This window comes from Nerophis ophidion, linkage group LG09 (assembly GCF_033978795.1).
Source record: "Nerophis ophidion isolate RoL-2023_Sa linkage group LG09, RoL_Noph_v1.0, whole genome shotgun sequence".
Classification (NCBI taxonomy): domain Eukaryota; kingdom Metazoa; phylum Chordata; class Actinopteri; order Syngnathiformes; family Syngnathidae; genus Nerophis; species Nerophis ophidion.
The window spans coordinates 31,033,360-31,052,896 of record NC_084619.1 but is presented as its reverse complement, the minus strand read 5'-3'; the positions used below and the strand labels follow the sequence as shown (position 1 = coordinate 31,052,896).

Here is a 19,537-nt window from a genome sequence, read left to right as displayed (position 1 = left end):
GATCTGTATGTGTTGTGTTTTTATAAGGTGTCATTTTTTGTTTAGTTTCTGAGCAAAAAACTCTAGAAATGCCTGAGCCCCAAAAAGAGGAGGAACCTCAAGTGAGGATCGGGATGCTGAATGGAGGAAATCGTATTGACTTTGTCCTGCAGGAGAAACCCATTGAGAGTTTCAATGAGTACCTCTTTGCTCTTCAGAGTCATCTCTGCTACTGGTACTTGTCATTCTATGCTTTCACTTTTCTAATAATATAATAAGTAATATTTCTCTTCAATGCCACCTTTCACTGTTTCCCATACATATGTTTTTGTGGTGTCCACAACACATACATTTTGACTGCCACAAAAGGATTTGGCGTTACATGTTAGCTGACAGTATATATGGTAGTGTTACGCTCGTTACAAAGAACCAGCAAACGGAGATAAACGCGTTCCACATGTCAGCGGCGTGACTCCCCCGCTCAGGTATTCTAGACGCACGGACGCGTTCCTTCAGTTGAGTTCCACAGCCATGTGTATGTCCAAGCAGAAGCTAAATGTCAATCATGGATGACAAGACGAGACAGAAAAGCATTAGACACACTTGATTGTTTCTTAGCATGACGCACACTGGAGCAGCCCAAAAATAAAAATAAACAACTGAATCACTGATACTGCTCAAAAAAGACAATTAAAGGGTTGTTTGCAAACAACAAGATGTCGAAAAGGCGTCAACTTTCCAAAGTATTTGCACAGTATATACCGCCCTCTTTCGGCTACGGCTATGACGTAACTACGCCCATACGTAACACATGCACGCACATTAGTTTTGGTTGTTGCTATCTAATAAAAGCAATTTGGATAGCTAGCGTAGGCAGTCATTGAATGTATATTCTATCAAAACATGACCGCAAATTGTTTGTTGCTTCTCTTGGACAATTTTTGTATGTGTGGATGCGCTCGCTCTGCATGCACATTGATGAGACCGTGTGAGTGACCGCCTTAAACACCAATCATATTATTCGGGCCAGTAAAAAAAATGTATTGCATAAACTTAGTAATTGTGAAAAATACAATACAATTGTAGAACAAATGTGTTCTGTTAAACCACCAATGGTATGCTGTTTTTGTTATATTTTTTGCTTTGAAAAATGTGACTGAGAAAGTTGCAAACAGCCCCTTTAATTATAATTACTTTATTTGAACTTTTAGAATTAAAAAAAATATATATTTTTGGAAATTAGTTTAACAGTGAAAGCTCATGTTTAGGTCATTCATCGCTCAGCCAAATAAAAATGAACATTTATTTTAATCTTATTAGAAAGCACAAGAAAACAATCCCACTGGACCTTGAATAATTCAACATGTCCAGTCATACATCTTGTTGTAGTAGATTTCTTAAGTCAGGAAATCTAGGCCCAACTACCCAACTGCGCATGTCCCAGCCTAAAATTAATGTTAAAATATTGTCTATCATCTGGTGAGATGAATGTAACGTCACACCCCTGACAGGACAAAGATTTGTCTCTGATTTAAAAGCCTTTTGGAATAAATGACATATAGATGCGGAATGGCCAATTATGCAAATTAGGGAGGACCCGTCCCTGTCCCCCTGCAAAACAGCAGCACTAAGTGCAGACCTTTGGGAAAAGCTGCCTTTATTAATACATCATTTCATTTATTTTGTAGGCAATCTGAAGACACAGCTCTGCTTATCCTGAAGGAGATCTACATGAGCATGGGGGTCCAACCAGAACATGTGGTACATTAGCACAACAAAAACTTTATTTCATGTCAGTTTTCCTGGATTATGTTGATCAAGTTTTGCCCTTCTACTTGCTACCATGTGATTTATTGTTTGCAAATGTACAATACAATTGTATTTTACCATTTGTCTTAAATTAAGAAAAGGTTGAGCATTTATGTAGATTAAACACGTTTATTGATCACATTTTTATAGTATAAATTATCGAGATGGACAAGGAACAAGTGTATGTTGTTAGATACAAATACCAACAGACAGGAATAAAGTAGCAGCAGTTCATGAAGCCTTCTGGGCATTCTGTGGTCAAATTGACCAATTAATAATTTCCTTGCACTTTGTGTTAAGTGGGAGATATATACCTTAAATACCCGAACCAGACAGTTTTTTTTTTACCAAACACTTTTAATATTGCAGTAACATTCACAGAAGGGTGAGACTGCACTTTTGACAAAAAATACACTTCACCCACCCTGAAAAACATTATCTCAGTTCCAACGATTACGCCTCTTAACCTCAGCGAGTGACTAATCGACTGATTGATCCGCTGTAACGTGGCGTCTGGCATACAATTAAGGAGTCCGCAGCTATCAGAACATCAGCATGCAGGCACATGAGATCAATGTATTAAATTCACATGAATAAATGTATTTACCAGAACTGTAAATAAATAGTGTCACTTGTTCAGACAATCCTGGAACCAGCAGACCTGCTAGGAGTTCTGCATGCTTAAACCAAATCCTTCTACTTATCACATTGTTTCTCTGTTAAGACAGTGACTGAATGTCTTGTATAGATATACATAAAAACAACAAAAAGGTCCCTTTTTCCCCTCACAAGTTTTAAACATAAATAGAATAGTAACTGAATTAGATTTTTGAATTAAATTTTTGACAATGTCAAAAAGTCTAGCTGGAATTTGAAAGGAATTTGCACGTGCTGTTCATTACACTGAATAGTGCTTATAATGGGGGGATTGGAATTAGTTTGAATGTGGTTCAGCAGCAGCAGCAGTTAATGGTCCTAAAATGTTTGATCTTTTTGGGAAAGAGTGACTGTAATAAATGTGCCCTTCAGCAGATTGGTCCTCAGGCTCACTGAGCTTTGTAGTTGTTTGTACATTCATTTGTCTACAGCTGTGCAGCCAAATGCACAAGGATATAAAAAAATGTGTGCATTCGTAGTGCTGGCGTGTCACAGGCTTTGTGACGCAGCGAGCTGCTCACACTTCGGCTTTGTTCTGAGACTCATAGGCCTGCTTGCGGAGGTGAGCTTCGATCTCCTCACGGAACACCAGCATCCCCATGTGAGAGTGAGAGGCCTCGTTCATGGCTTTGGACTGGATGCACATGCGGTACTGCTCGGGAGTCAGCTCGTCCGCACACTTCTTCTCGTGCCACAGGTGGAATAGACCCGACACTGGAGTCCGGACCACTATCAGGTCGCTCCGAAGATACTTCCTGTACAAGTGGACATCTTCCCCACCCCAGCCTTTCACTTCCAGGTCAAAGCCGCCTGAGAGGGATAAAGTATGTTTAGGGATGTTCATGATAAAGTGATAAATATCAGTGCTTACCAATATTAAGGAAATCTGAGCGATAGTGACACATCATTCCGAAGCCAAAATCTCTCCAAAAACCATGATCCTTTTTGTGAACCTATATCAAACATATGTTATCTTGTGTTTCAAATAAGTACTTAAACTCCGGTTGATTGCATTTCTAGCTTACCATCTGTTGTTCGATAGGTGGAGCCAGCTCCAAATTTCCATGAACTATGGCAGGATTGTACAGACTGAACACCACCGGATAAAAGACTTTCTTATCTAGAAAACAAAAATATGCCATTATGAAAATGTAAAGAAACCCAGACATTTCATGACATGAAAAACAGCCACAGCATACTTGGAGCAGTATGGAGACGACACATATTGAGGAAATCCTGCGTGAAATGGACGTCAACATCGCAGAAAAACATTAGTACGTCCCCTTTGTCCCAGGCGCCGGCTCCAATATCCAGCCCCCGACCTCGGGAAAACTCCTCGTTGACTGGGATTAGAGTGTATTTGTGGAAATCGTCCTCCCTGACAAAAAAAAACCCAAAAGTATGTGATGTAAAATCTCTACTACACTACTGCAAAAACTGAAATCTAAGCATGATGTATACTGGAAATGAAAAAAATATATATTTAGCATTTTTATAAATGTAGAACAACCTGTTCAGCCTCACTCAGAAACCATAAATTATCCTGGGAATGTGTGAGTGCAGCTTGTTGTTGCAACTACGTACAATAGATCAGTGGTCCCCAACCACCGGGCCGTGGACCGGTCGATTGGCCACACAAGAAATAAAAAAATAAAAACAAAATATTTTTTTATTTTTGAAATCAACATACAAAACACAAAATATACATTATATATCAATATAGATCAATACAGTCTGCAGGGATACAGTTCGTAAGCACACATGATTGTATTTCTTTATGGAAAAAAAAATAAAAGAAATCCCCTCCGGTCCGTGGGACAAATTTTCAAGCGTTGACCGGTCTGCAGGTACAAAAAGGTTGGGGACCACCGCAATAGAGGACATCGTAAATCTGCTTCCTAATAGCACACTTATGAAACAGTGTGAAATAGTCTGCAATTACTGCATTCACTTGAGCATATTCATTAAAAAAAAAAAGGCAGACACACACCTTCACACAATTTGGCATAGAAGTACGCGTAAGTAACACCACCTAATGTCACGCGCTGTCCGCGCCTTCACTTCACAATTTAAAGTCGATGCAAAGAGAGTCATGAATGCACCTTTCACTGAGACAGCTGGAACAGTTTAGGGGCGTGCCGTGCACAATTTAGGAGGAAAATGTGGAAGGATAACAAGTTTCATGATTTTTTAAAATATTTATATCTGATTGATGCAACATTTTAGATTAAAATAGGTATAGTAAAATGCTCAGGGTCTAAACATTGATGAAATTCTGCCACAATAATTTCGGCATTGCCAGACAGTCCAATAACACTAAACATGCAGAAGTTAACACCATGGAAATATTAGCAATAATATAATTGGTTTTGTTAGGAACTAAGTATTAATTAAAGGGAACAAAATTAACAATTAATCATTTTGTGGAGAAGGAAAACTAAAACGAGGAACATTACACAAAACAATCACTCTCAGGTGACTCTTAATTTGTGGTATTAAAAAAAGAAGCGACAGAATGACTTGCATTTGTAGTTCTAAACACGCTTGTTTTGCTTTTGCAAACATGGCAATTATGTGTAATTATGTCCCTCCCACAAACCACCACAAATACATTCCAGTCCTGTGGGAAAAACATCTTTATTTTGAATATATATGTGTGGTTATTTTGTAACTATACTTTATTGATTTGTTTTTTTGTATATATCGGTGCTTATTTTTTATTTGTAAATGAGTTTGTTCTGTAATACTTGTGTTTATTTTTTAGATCTTTATAGTATACCCCGCCTTCTGCCTGAATGTAGTTGAGAGGCACCAGCGCCCTCCGCGACCCCTAAGGGAATAAGTGGTAAAAAATGGATGGATGGATAGCGGAAACATTTGTTTTTGTATGTGTGTTTATTTTGTAAATATTTGTGTTTATTTGGAAGATGCATGTTTTTTGTATACAGTTATTTATTTTTTTAAATTGGATTTATATACTGAAGCAATTTTATTTTTAACAATATGTAGTACAGAGAAGAAAAAAAGGATAAAAACACACCCTCTTACTTTAAGAAATATTTCTCAGGATTTAAACCTAAGATGAAAAGCTTGTCAAGAATTGAATTTTGTTAGTAAAAAAAAAAAAAGCATTTCTGCTCTTCTTTTCAGATACTTAATCAAGCTTGGATTTTAGTTTCTGCAATATGTTAAGCATCAGAACCACAGCAAACATTTGTTGTTGGAGGCAAAAAGGGGCAAACCTTGACAAGGTCTCCAAAGACAAGTTCACCTCCTTGAGGTCTGTTTGGCCAAAATAGACAACTGTGAGATGAACCTGCCTGTCCTGCTGTATGCACACCTTCCTAAACACACAAAGGTTGTTGCAGCATTTGGGGACAAAGACAAAAGAGTGCAGATTAAATTAGGCGAGAAAATGTTTGGGTGTGCCAGAAACTAACATTACCTGAAGTTTTGTAAGAACTGTGAGAAGGTTTCCATTCTGCCCGCCAGTGGCAAGATGATGTTGATCAGCATTCCGGATGTTTCTACAGATGTGCTCCTGACTTTCATCAGCGGTCCAAAAGGCCTGAAGAGCGTCACATGCCGGAAGGTGCTGGATTCCACTTTGGAGAAGAAAAGCTCATAAAGTGAGCCTTTGTCTCGCTCGGTCCTGTGAATGCCTGTGAACATGTGGCAGTCGCTTTACTGGATGGAAGAGTAGTCAATGTGCAGCTTTTATGACAACTTTCATGTTCTTCATAAACTGTGAAGGATCTGCTCACTTTTGTGTATTGCTCCTGAAAAGTTGCTAATAGATAATTATGGCTATTATGAGTCATGCTAATTAGTGAATTGTTTTAAATGCAGATCCCCTCAGGATTGTGGGCGTTTGTTGCGTGGCTTGTGCACGTCATATAAAAAGTCAAATCTATCATTAGTGTCATTGTTTCACGATACATTATGCGTTTGAGCTCTAATGGTGCATTGTGTCTGTTTTTTATTTGTAAAATGTGCCATTGGACATTCTTGGCACTATCGCAGGTCGTTGAGTTTGAGTTTATTTCGAACATGCAAGCATACAGCATGACAAATCACAATTTCCAGTTTTCCTTTTCAACATGTTCAAAAGGAGTAAGAAGAAGAAGAGCTTATTTAATCCTACCCCTTTTCTTTTACATAACAGTTGCTAAAACTTTTTGTTCACTTCCTGTTCTCAATTTATTCACAATATACTCCATAAGTAAGTCGTGACTCCTGCACGCTTGTGGAGTTGTTCTGGGCGTTTCCACGCCTCACTTTTCATGACAGTCGTGATGCACACACTAGTGCAGGTGTCCTGCATGTCTGTCTCCTTGCTCCAATGGCGAATGCGTCGCTTTTGCGGTCGCTTTAGTATTTGACCGAGAAAAGACAGGACGCACGAAACACTCGCTGGCTGGGCTGCACGATTGTGGCTATAATAATCACGATTGTTTATTATGTTAGGTAAACCACAAAATGTGGCCATGTAATTGGCCATTAAATTGTCATCCATCCATCCATCTTCTACCGCTTATTCCCTTTTGGGGTCACGGGGTGCGCTGGCGCCTATCTCAGCTACAATCTCAGATAAGTTCAATCAATCAATGTTTACTTATATAGCCCTAAATCACTAGTGTCTCAAAGGGCTGCACAAACCACCACGACATCCTCGGTAAGTTAAACAAACATTATCCATATATTTAAAGACAATTCTGTGTTTTTTGTTATTCATTGGTATTAACCTTTCAACAGTTTATTTGTACATAACTCTTTTTAGCTCTTTCTATTTTTGATGTTTTTTTGGGGGGCAAATAAAAAACAAAAACAGTTATGTTCCACAGGTGACCTGTGAGACCTAAGCTTGACCAACCTATTTATACATTTGACAGTTTATAGTGTGAAACATTAATATTAAATGACAAAATACAAAAATAAAGCGTTATTTAGAGTAACAATTTTACTGACATTAAAGTCATTATTCAGCGTGCAATTACATTTACGCGGCCCAAGGATTCATACGCATGCGCAGTAGCAGAGCGTGCATGAATTTCAAAAGGGAGCACGTCTACTGACTCTATTTAGCACGATGGCGAGCCTTTAGTCTTGCTGGTGGGACTCCCAAGGACACAAGCAAAACAGCATGTTGTGCAGGCGCCCACCCCTTCAAGAACAGTGGTGTGGTCTTTAACGCACACTGAGCAAGAGTCCGCAGAAGGGAAGCCGGCGAGGTGTTCACGGAGCTCTGTGCACATACACAATGGCCTCTGGCGTGGGTGGCTGCCACTTCACGAGACGAGCCGCTGTTGCTTTTCTGCCACGACGGCTGTCAAAGTGCTTTATTCAATATGCAGCGGACAATCACCCTCATTTAATTGCAGCCCAAATAGTGATCATGATTTAAATGTGATTAATTGTGCAGCACTGCTTCCTGTCTTTCACTTAAATCGTGCCACATGCTAATTTGTATCAGAATGACAATACATATTGCCACAAATTTATGAATGTGTGTGAAATACTGAAGTTAATTGAATGTGTATTCTGACTTATAAATGTTGTTAAACGTTGGATATCCGTGTTAAATAATGCCAAAGCCTCAAATCAAATGTTCATGCATTTTGGCGTGAGCTTGCATGCGGTTTTGAGTGCCTCTGAAGGCAGGGTTTTGCAGTCTGGCTATGTTATGACATCACAAGGTTTACATGGTTATTTAGAAACAGAAAATAAAGGTAGGATAATGTATTACTTAATAAAACTGTCGTGCGATATGTAGTGCCATTTTTATACAGAGACTGACTTGATTAGCGAGTGTGTAGGTGTAGTTAATGGATGAACATATACACTATTAGGTTTATTTTAGAACCTATTTGAAAAGAAAACATTGTGGTGACGACTCCACAAACGGACACCTTGAAGAAAGACTCGAAAAGCCTGTTCAAACGTGACTATGGAGCAACATTTACCCCGAAGCGTATCCAATACATTATCTAGACCACAGGGATGTCTTTTGAATGTGGCATAAAATCATTATAGGTCCCTTTCGAGAAGTTCATGTTGAGAAGGAAATTGAGTTATTGATTAACATGCACTCGTGTTTAGTTAGTTTTCAATGATGGTATGCAAATATTCGAGTTGGTTCTGTTTGCATGGCAGTTACCTTCTTTAAAATCACTCTCTGCGTAAGTTTGCTTCTGCATTGGGATGTCATCCTCCACGCCGTCCTCATCATCGGGGTTGTTGATTATATCCAGCGCGGCCTCGATAACCTCGGCAAGTTCGTCTCTACGATCTTTGCGAGCAGGTTTCACCTCCGGGTGCCGCGTCAGTCCCATCTCCAGCTGATAAATCTTGGAAGAGGTGAAGCTCTCAAAAGGCACTAGAGCGTACTCGTTGGGCAGGCGAGCGCCTGTGTGGACCTCGGCCTTCTCAATTTGAGAGTGCAGGAAATCCAGTAGATCTCCCGGCTCTTGGTCGTTGTTCTGAGATAGTCCCTGCACCCCGGGGAGCTCCTTCCTGTTCTCCAGGAGCTTCAGCTTCTCGCTCATTTCCTGCAGTTCCTGCTTGAGCTGCGCAATCTGCCGCTTCAGACTGGCGGCACGGTTTAGGTGGCGCTCCTCCTGCTCCTGCAGCATGGCCTGATAGTGCTCTTTCCCGTAAGTGTCCCCAGCTAGGCCCGGCATGACAATGCTGCCATCAGCCGGAGTGTTGCAGTCCAGCAGGAAGGCAAAGAGCAGCAGCAGCAGGAGCAGGAAGAAGCCCAGGAAGAACCAGCGGACCCGGCCCTGGAGGAGCAAACCCCGTCTGGGCATCACGCTCTCATACAAGCCGGAGCAGACGACTCTGCATTCCTTTGCTCTCTGACACCCACTTTTCACATCACTGACGACAAAGAGTCACAGCAATTACAACAAAGGTGTGGCGCACTCATTTCTTGATGATCCGGTCTGAAATTGTCTTCAACTTCATCTCTTGAAAAAATACTTCTATGCAAATCCATGCGATTGTCACCTTTAAGGGGTAGGGGCGGAAAAACAAAAGATTTACACATTGCACTATTAACTACACCTCACAAGACTGAACACCTTAAGGATAAATAAAGTTAAGGTTTGAGAAACTGAGGAATTATTACACCTGCTTGGCCAGACGCAAGCAGGCTGACCCCAGTTACACAAGTTACATAACCCAGAACAGTCCGCATGCCTCCAAAGTTAACAAAACTAAAAGGACATAACAGTCCTGCAAAAAGGACCGCCACAAAACACAAACACATTCAGGGAGCAACTTCCTGTTTAACTCCTTTTCTTTGAAAATAAAAGCACTGAACTGTTGCACACAAACAATCAGAGGTGGGTAGGGCAGCCAAAAATTGCACTCAGATAAGAGTACTGTTCCTGAGTAATATGACTCAGGTCAAAGTAAAAAGTAGTCATCTAAAATAAGTGTTGCGTGAAAAAAAACAAAAAACTCAGTAACTTGCGAGTAACTTCTAACATAAATTTAATAGCTATTTTTTTATGGTTTTTGAACTACAACTGTCGTGTGTGGTGTAACAATTTGTTTAAACGACTATTTGTTTGAATCGAAATTTGAGGTTGCCGAGACGATTCAGGGGCAATATTAGTTTATTTTAAACAATAAGGTCCGTGACTATTCGGTGAGTTGAAATCAGTTGGGAAACTTTTTAGCAAAAAAAAAATGTAACCAGTGTGGCTGTAAAATCAATGCTGGATGCTGAACACTGCAGGTGAAGTTTCCTATATTCCTGTTATTTCTTGTAAGGTAATTAGGTATGAAGGAATTGTGGATACAAACAACAGTTAAAGGCCAATGCATTCACATCTTATTTGAATAAAGTGCAACCAATACTTCATGTTAAATTAACAAGAACAAACACTTTCTGCTCTCATAAAAGTACAGTAACCGACATTTTAACAGTAGATTTACCAGCGACTTTGCTGTTGTTTTTCAACATTAAGTTAATACAACAAAACTATGAAAAATAAAGTGCAACCAACATCTCTTCCGGTTGAATTAATTAATTCGACCAGTTCAATGGCCTATTGGTTAGCGTGTCCGCCCTGAGACTGGAAGGTCGTGAGTTCAAACCCCGGGAGAGTCATACGAAAGACTATAAACATGGGACCCATTGGCTCCCAGCTGGGCATTCAGCATCAAGGTTTGGAATTGGGAGTTAAATCACCAAAATGATTCCCAAACACGGACAGCGCTTCTGATTGACAGCTCTCAAAGCACTCTTAAGTTAAGAGACCACTGAAATACTGGGTCGCACATAACGCCACCCCCGTTGCTGTCGCCTTGGATAGAGCACATGGAGGTCAAACACAGCATAATTCTTGCTTGAAGTCAATTGAAAGCATAGTAAAAATGCCAATAAGCATTGTTGTGGCCTGTGGAAATGCTTCCAATAGATATGGTCAAAGTTTATAAAATAGTACATTATAAAGTGAAATACGTTAAAACAAACAAAATTGCAGAGAAAGCTTGTTGATCCATATATTTAAGCTTGTCATACGTCGAGTGGAGCCAAGTCAGAAATATGACGAACTACTTTGTCAATGTATGTATGATATTGAAATACACTGTAAAAGCATGTTTATGATTTCCATAACTCCCTTATGAAAGCTTTTCTTTAGGAATCACAGGAAGTGAACATATGTGTAACTAACTGATACTAAGTGGAAAGGAGGTAGGATCAAATAAGCTTGACTTCTTGCTATTCCTTTTCGGTCATGTCGTAAAGACAAATAGAAAATATTATATATCATGTTAAAACTGCATACATGTTTGAAATACATTTCCACCAACCAACCAAAACTATTAGCATCAAGAAAATATCATTAATGGTAATAATAAACAACATTAATAAATCTCTTGAAGGCTGGATATTAAATAACTATGCATGCTGTATCTTGATATTGCTAAATATTGTTTGAAACCAGACATTGCCGAACAACAGAGAAATTGAGCTAAACAATGAGACAGAATATAAACGTCACACCATTAAAACAACTACAGAGATGAATTGAAGATGACAGCTAAATATTTGTACCCGGAAATCAACTGCAAAAACTAAACTTACACACAGCAATATGACACTCGCTAATGCCAATCAAGTAATTAAATAACCGATGCACAAATAAGTCCAACATTGTCTTTCACGGATTAATGCTCAATTTCTTCCCGTGACTACGTAAGTTCCCTCCAGGTACTCCGGCTTCCTCCCACCGCCAAAAACATGAACCTGGGGATAGGATGATTGACAACACGAAATTGGTCCTAGTGTGTGAATGTGAGTGTGAATGTTGTCTGTCTATCTGTGTTGGCCCTGCGATGAGGTGGCGACTTGTCCAGGGTGTACCCCACCTTCCGCCTGAATGCAGCTGAGATAGGCTCCAGCGACCCCCCCGCGACCCAGAATGGTACGAGCGGTAGAAAATGGATGGATGGATGGATGGTAGACCCCTCAAGATATAATATGATGAGCCTCCAATCATCTATCCATCCATTTTCCACTGCTTGTCCCCTCCGGGGTTGCGTGGGGCTGGAGCCTATCAAAGGAAGTGCAGTCGAGCAGTAACTTGAACAATCAACTTCTGTGATGATAAATGGTTTAAATCTTTAGAAAACTATTTCTCTTAAGGAGTACATAATCTCTTCCATCTATTTTCAAATTTTTTAAAATTATATCGGACTTGTAATTTTGCACTCTAAACCTTTGAAAATACACCCAAACCTGCACTGATGGAGATAAATAAACAATATCCTAATGCAGGTGTGCCCACACACGTATATCAACATACATACATTGGGTCAGGAAGAAAATACAGAGGCTAGTTCATCCATACAAGCCTGTTTCACAGGTTTTCACATGTTAAACAGGTAAACCTGCGAAACAGGCTTGTAGGGATGAAATAGCCCCTGTATTTTTTCCTGACCCAATGTATATTCCGCTCTACCCTGTTATTGAGCACTGTGTAATGGATAAACAACAGAAACTTTGACTATATATATCAACATATACTGTATGTGTGTTATGCATTTTTTGTTTAAGGTGTTAAGGGTGGCCAGGGGGGTACTAGGATGACAGGGGATGCAAAACAATAACAGTGCAATACTTTTTCATAACATCTTCACTACTGCCTAGTTTCTCTTGTTATATTATTATTTTACTGTTATATTTTTATTCCCGTTGTTGATTTTTATTTTTATTCTTATTGTAATATTTTTCTATTTTGTTTCCATTTATACCCCCATTATTTACTTTTTAAATTGATCTCAATGCTGTACAATGCTGATGGAATTTAAATTTTCCTGAAGGAGCTCTCCTGAAGGAATCAATAAAGTACTATCTGTCCATCCGTCTATCCATCCATCCATCTATCTATTTATCTATCTATCTATCTAATTAAAATACAAGCATGTTTAGCAGCTTCCATACTTTATCCATCCATCTTCTTCCGCTTATCCGAGGTCGGGTCACGGGGGCAACAGCCTAAGCAGGGAAACCCAGACTTCCCTTTCCCCAGCCACTTCGTCTAGCTCTTCCCGGGGGATCCCGAGGCGTTCCCAGGGCAGCCGGGAGACATAGTCTTCCCAACGTGTCCTGGGTCTTCCCCGTGGCCTCCTACCGGTTGGACGTGCCCTAAACACCTCCCTAGGGAGGCGTTCGGGTGGCATCCTGACCAGATACCCGAACCACCTCATCTGGCTCCTCTCGATGTGGAGGAACAGCGGCTTTACTTTGAGCTCCTCCCGGATGGCAGAGCTTCTCACCCTATCTCTAAGGGAGAGCCCCGCCACACGGCGGAGGAAACTCATTTCGGCCGCTTGTACCCGTGATCTTATCCTTTCGGTCATGACCCAAAGCTCATGACCATAGGTGAGGATGGGGACGTAGATCGATCGGTAAATTAAGAGCTTTGCCTTCCGGCTCAGCTCCTTCTTCACCACGATCCACTCTTCCCTCACTCGTGAACAAGACTCCTAGGTACTTGAACTCCTCCACTTGGGACAGGGTCTCCTCCCCAACCCGGAGACGGCATTCCACCCTTTTCCGGGCGAGAACCATGGACTCGGACCTGGAGGTGCTGATTCTCATTCCGGTCGCTTCACACTCGGCTGCAAACCGATCCAGTGAGAGCTGAAGATCCCCGTCAGATGAAGCCATCAGGACCACATCATCTGCAAAAAGCAGAGACCTAATCCTGCGGTCACCAAACCGGAACCCCTCAACGCCTTGACTGCGCCTAGAAATTCTGTCCATAAAAGTTATGAACAGAATCGGTGACAAAGGACAGCCTTGGTGGAGTCCAACCCTCACTGGAAATGTGTTCGACTTACTGCCGGCAATGCGGACCAAGCTCTTGCACTGATCGTACAGGGAGCGGACCGCCACAATAAGACAGTCCGATACCCCATACTCTCTGAGCACTCCCCACAGGACTTCCCGGGGGACACGGTCGAATGCCTTCTCCAAGTCCACAAAGCACATGTAGACTGGTTGGGCAAACTACCATGCACCCTCAAGAACCCTGCCGAGACTATAGAGCTGGTCCACAGTTCCACGACCAGGACGAAAACTACACTGTTCCTCCTGAATCCGAGGTTCGACTATCCGGCGTAGCCTCCTCCCCAGTACACCTGAATAAACCTTACCGGGAAGGCTGAGGAGTGTGATCCCATGATAGTTGGAAAACACCCTCCGGTCCCCCTTCTTAAAGAGAGGAACCACCACCCACCCCGGTCTGCCAATCCAGAGGTACCGCCCCCGATGTCCACGCAATGCTGCAGAGTCTTGTCAACCAAGACAGCCCCACAGTATCCAGAGCCTTAAGGAACTCCGGGCGGATCTCATCCACCCCCGAGGCCTTGCTTTTTAACTACCTCAGCGACCTCAGCCCCAGAAATAGGAGAGTCCACCACAGATTCCCCAGGCACTGCTTCCTCATAGGAAGACGTGTTGGTGGGATTGTCTTCGAAGTAGTCCTCCCACCTATCCACAACATCCGCACCATAAACGGTGTTGATAGTGCACTGCTTCCCCTTCCTGAGGCGGTGGACGGTGGTCCAGAATCGCTTCGAAGCCGTCCGGAAGTCGTTTTCCATGGCTTCCCCGAACTCCTCCCATGTCCGAGATTTTGCCTCAGCAACTTGGCCTGTCGGTACCTGTCCACTGCCTCCGGAGTCCTATGAGCCAAAAGGACCCGACAGGACTCCTTCTTCAGCTTGACGGCATCCCTCACAGCTGGTGTCCACCAAGGGGTTTTAGGATTGCCGCCCCGACAGGCACCAACTACCTTGCGGCCACAGCTCTGATCAGCCGTCTCGACAATAGAGGTGCCGAACATGGTCCACTCGGACTCAATGTCCAGCACCTCCCTCGTGACATGTTCGAAGTTCTTCCGGAGGTGGGAATTGAAACTTTCTCTGACAAGAAACTCTGCCAGACGTTCCCAGCAGACCCTCACAATGCGTTTGGGCCTCCCAGGTCTGTCCGGCATCCTCCCCCACCAGGCATTAACAATTTACATGATGTAACATATTGTATCTGTAAAAATGTTTGAAATAAATTAAAATCATAACCTAACCATAACCTATAAATGAAAGATCATCAATCTTTACGCAGAACCACAGAACGAAGAACATACACTGTTTGATTTCCTATTATGCAGCTCATTTTTATTTGACAGTTTTTTAAATATCTTGTGTAACAACATGTACAAAAGTGCACTTTATTTGTTTTTAACTATTGTAGTGGTGTTCTGTACAAAAAGTGCACTTTAATTTAGTATTGTTTTGATAGTTCATCTTAGCGACATCATGCACAAAAGTGCACTAATAGCTTGTTTTTAAATGTCTCTGAAAATCTTGCACTTTCTGTTTTTCAAATGACGTGAATGTTTGTGCCACTGCTTAGTAACTGTTTAATAAATACAGTTTTGCTGAATTGAAGAGCCTGTAGTGTAATGCCCGCAGCTAAAAGCAACTGTGTGAGAACATGTACTCGAATATCACGATATAGTCAATTTCTATATCGCACAGAAACAAACCCGCGATTTATCAAGTATATCCCTAAACGCAGGCGGGATGTAGTAGCACTTATATTGTGAAGACTGAGTCCGTGTTGAAATAAAAAGTGGTTGTCGCTTCTTTGCCAATTGTTTTTTCTTCTTCATACTGAGCTTGCGGCAACCAGCGGGCTTCTCACAAAATCCTTGGGTGCTGTGACTCTCAATCAAGTGACAAAAGTGACATCATAGTAAAGATTGATGATCTTTCATTTATAGGTTATGGTTAGGTTATGATTTTAATTTATTTCAAACATTTATACAGATACAATATGTTACATCATGTAAATTGTTAATGCCTGGCGATCGACTGATACACCCTTCGCAATCGACCCGTTGCCATCGACCTTAAGGGACTCTTGCCCTCCACTTGAATCCTAGAAGTGCCTCTAGGTCACTTGATTGTGACCCAGCCATTGGGACACCCTGCTCTTTTTCATTCCAGAGAGGTCACTGAGGTCAAGACTCTCAAGTTCACCAAAATCAACAGATCAAGCCTTGTACGCTATGGGCGCAATCATGTCGGAAAAGGAAATGACCTTCCACAAATGTGTGTGTTACTACATCAACTAACATTATCAAACATTGCTAAACATGTTCTAGATGTAACCGAACAGGAGTGTATCCAACAGTGACTTAAAGTTCATCTCATGAACGCCAGACCAGCGTGATGCATCTGTCTATCCTGACAGGTCTAATGCGTTCTTCACATAGCCTCACAGCAGTAAATCCATCTCAAGGCTACAATGAAAAGCAGCAGGACACAGTGTTTTAAGGGACACCAACAACTTCTCTTATTCCTCTTTGCAGCTTGATGATAAAATAGAGTATTTTGTTTCTACTACTTTCTTTATAACAAACATATGACATCTATAATCGTCATATTAGTTTATACATAATCGAATATTATCAGAATTAGCTTTATTTGCCAACCTAAAATGAATTTGACTTGGTAAACTGTGCTCTCTTTGTTCAGTGTAAGAAATAAAGAAAATATAAACGCAACAATTATGCGAGAGCGCAGTACCGTGGCGGCCATTCGGCGCAATCTTGGTATGGAAACAATAAGGAAACATGAAAGAAAGCAAAGTAGATAAAATACATCGAAAGTGCACAGAGCAGATGCAACCAGCTGCCAATGTTATTGCACCATGCATAGAAAAACAACAAAACAAAACAAAACCACACATTCAACACATTCATACACAATGTTATGTTATGAAAGATGTGTCTTCAGTTGTTGTTTTCTTCATTTCAAATAGGTCATACTCATGACAATATTATTACATCAGTTTGATCAGTAGCATCACATTTGTATCAAGGTTAGGAAAGAAGTGAATAAGCGTCTTTTGTTTTCAATAGCATTTAATTAGAATCAACTTTATTAAAGATGTGTACTGTATTAGTGTATTTAGTAGGGCTGCAAATCTTTGGGTGTCCCACGATTCGATTCAATATCGATTCTTCGGGTCACGATTTGATAATATATTGATTTTTTCGATTCAACGCGATTCTCGATTCAAAAACGATATTTTTCCGATTCAAAATGATTCTGTATTCATTCAATACATAAGATTTCAGCAGGATCTACCCCAGTCTGCTGACATGCTAGCAGAGTAGTACATTTTTTAAAAAAAAGCTTTTATAATTATAAAGGACAATATTTTATCAACTGATTGCGATAACGTAAATTTGTTTTAACTATTGAACAAACCAAAAATATGACTTATTTTATCTTTGTGAAAATATTGGACACAGTGTGTTGTCAAGCTTATGAGATGTGGTGCAAGTGTAAGCCACTGTGACACTATTGTTCTTTTTTTTTATTTTTATGAATGTCTAATGATAATGTCAATGATGGATTTTTAATTACTGCTATGCTAATATTATTACTAATATTGATACTGTTGTTGATAATATTCATTTTTGTTTCACTACTTTTGGTTTGTTCTGTGTCGTGTTTGTGTCTCCTCTCAATTGCTCTGTTTATTGCAGTTCTGAGTGTTGCTGGGTCAGGTTTGGTTTTGGAATTGGATTGCATTGTTATGGTATTGCTGTGTATTGTTTTGTTGGATTGATCAAATAAAAATGATTTAAAAAAATACATCTATTTAAAAAAAAAAGAGAATCGATTCTTAATCGCACAACGTGAGAATCGCGATTCGTATACGAATCGATTTTTTCCCACACTTCTAGTATTCAGTATTCTCTTTATTGTAGTATTGGTATCAATGCCAACACTAACTTATCCTTATTATCATATTAGTATCAGGGTTATGAAATAAGTGTCTCTGTAGCATCCTTAGTGTTTAAAACCATTATTGCAAGCGTTTGTAAACCATTAGTGTTGTCATCTAGTGTTTAATTTAAAAACATATTTTCACACAAGTCAGTTTTATACCAAACAAGCAGTAGTTAAAGGCCTACTGAAACCCACTACTACCGACCACGCAGTCTGATAGTTTATATATCAATGATAAAATATACATTGCAACACAAGCCAATACGGCTTTTTTAGTTTACTAAAATGCAATTTTAAATTTCCTGCAAGTTTCTTGTTGAAAAGGTCGCGGAATGATGACGCGTGCGCGTGACGTCTCGGACTGTCAGGAAATATTAGCGCTGCACCACTAGCGGCTGAAAGTCGTATGCTTTAATCGCATATTAACACAGTATTCTGGACATCTGTGTTGCTGAATCTTTTGCAATTTGTTCATTTAATAATGGAGACTATAAAGAACAATGCTGTTGGTGGAAAGCGGTGGATTGCAGCTGTCTTTAGCACCAAGACCGGTGTTTCTTTGTTTGTTGTGAAGCTTTAACACATAGCGGTCATGTTTTCTCTACGTCAACCAGCATGTTTTGGATGGGAAAATTGTGATATATATCTTACCGGAGACATCATTGGATTATTCGTCGTCCTGCAGCGGCTGTCAAAAAAGGCAGCTGTGAGCTTGGCTCCTCGACTTCTCTCTGAGACACTGCTTGTTCACCGCAGCCATCCGACCTCGAGGTATGTCTTTACAATCTCACTAAAACACTATGAAAACAATAAGCAGATAAGGGATCTTCCAGAATTATCCTAGTAAATGTGTGTAATTACAACTGAAACGCTCACACTGCAGCCGCCCGGTGGAGTCGCTTTTTTTTTTTTTGTCCTAGTCTTTCACTATCAATATCCTAATTCACGAATCTTTCATCCTCGCTCAAATTAATGGGGAAATTGTCGCTTTCTCGGTCCGAATTGCTCTTACTGCTGGTGGCTCCCATTATAAACAATGTGAATATGTGTGAAGCCTTGCAACTCAACGCGCACATACTTCCGGTAAAGGCAGGGCTTTTTTATTAGCGACCAAAAGTTGCAAACTTTATCGTCGATGTTCTCTACTAAATCCTTTCAGCAAAAATATGGCAATATCGCGAAATGATCAAGTATGACACATAGAATGGACCTGCTGTCCCCGTTTTAATTAGAAAATCTCATTTCAGTAGGCCTTTAAATATGTCCCTTGTTTATTTACATAACATTACCTTGGAAACGCAAAACAATACGAAGTGGTCGTTCAGTACCTTTCTAAAGATAATTACCGAGTATTTCAAAAGGCAAGTTAATGCCCGATCACAGACCAATGACAACAAATAACCATTTTAAACATCTATATTTCATAAAAAGTTACTGCGAACTCTTAATCTATTCAAGTGCCAACCATTATTCTGAACGGTCTTAACCGGAAGTTGACCCGGTTGTGCCTTTAGCTAAGCGGGTCGGTGTTATCTTCAGTGTTTTCCAGTTATTTTCTGTCTGTTAAACGTCGCGCTCGGCAGGTAAGTAGTGTAAACACAATGGCTCACCTCATTGTACATTTGTCCCTCGCCGCGGACTCTTAAAGCTGGAAGTTTGGTGTGAAACACACAGTGACAGGTCGGCTGTGTTGCAAAATGCCACGGAGCACTCAGCACTGGGGAAAGAGTGGCTTGCCATCCACTTCCGGTCCAAACGAGCC

General features: G+C 40.7%; 2 protein-coding genes across 4 annotated transcripts in view; one reads left to right on the top strand and one right to left on the bottom strand.

Annotated features, from left to right (window-relative positions):
- The window catches only part of sec23ip (SEC23 interacting protein), a 25,840-nt gene extending 16,164 nt beyond the window's left edge, over positions 1-9,676 (top strand). The window contains exons 17-19 of the mRNA XM_061910812.1: positions 46-214; positions 1,668-1,740; positions 5,979-9,676. Coding sequence (XP_061766796.1) covers positions 46-214; positions 1,668-1,740; positions 5,979-5,990 — 254 coding nt within the window. The 3' untranslated portion in view covers positions 5,991-9,676. The remainder of the gene's footprint in view (positions 1-45; positions 215-1,667; positions 1,741-5,978) is intronic.
- Positions 1,898-19,537, bottom strand: csgalnact2 (chondroitin sulfate N-acetylgalactosaminyltransferase 2). Of its 3 annotated transcripts, XM_061910813.1 has the most exons (9): positions 19,386-19,537; positions 18,427-18,573; positions 8,603-9,453; positions 5,891-6,107; positions 5,688-5,789; positions 3,645-3,823; positions 3,471-3,565; positions 3,317-3,398; positions 1,898-3,255 (listed from the first exon to the last, which is right to left on the bottom strand). In XM_061910813.1, exons 3-9 carry the CDS (start codon positions 9,252-9,254, stop codon positions 2,963-2,965), a joined length of 1,620 nt encoding a protein of 539 aa, XP_061766797.1. In that variant the 5' UTR covers positions 9,255-9,453; positions 18,427-18,573; positions 19,386-19,537; the 3' UTR covers positions 1,898-2,962. The 3 variants fall into 3 exon arrangements, with proteins under 3 accessions (XP_061766797.1, XP_061766798.1, XP_061766799.1); XM_061910814.1 differs by lacking the exon at positions 18,427-18,573; XM_061910815.1 differs by lacking the exons at positions 1,898-3,255; positions 3,317-3,398; positions 3,645-3,823 and having other exon boundaries at positions 3,485-3,565.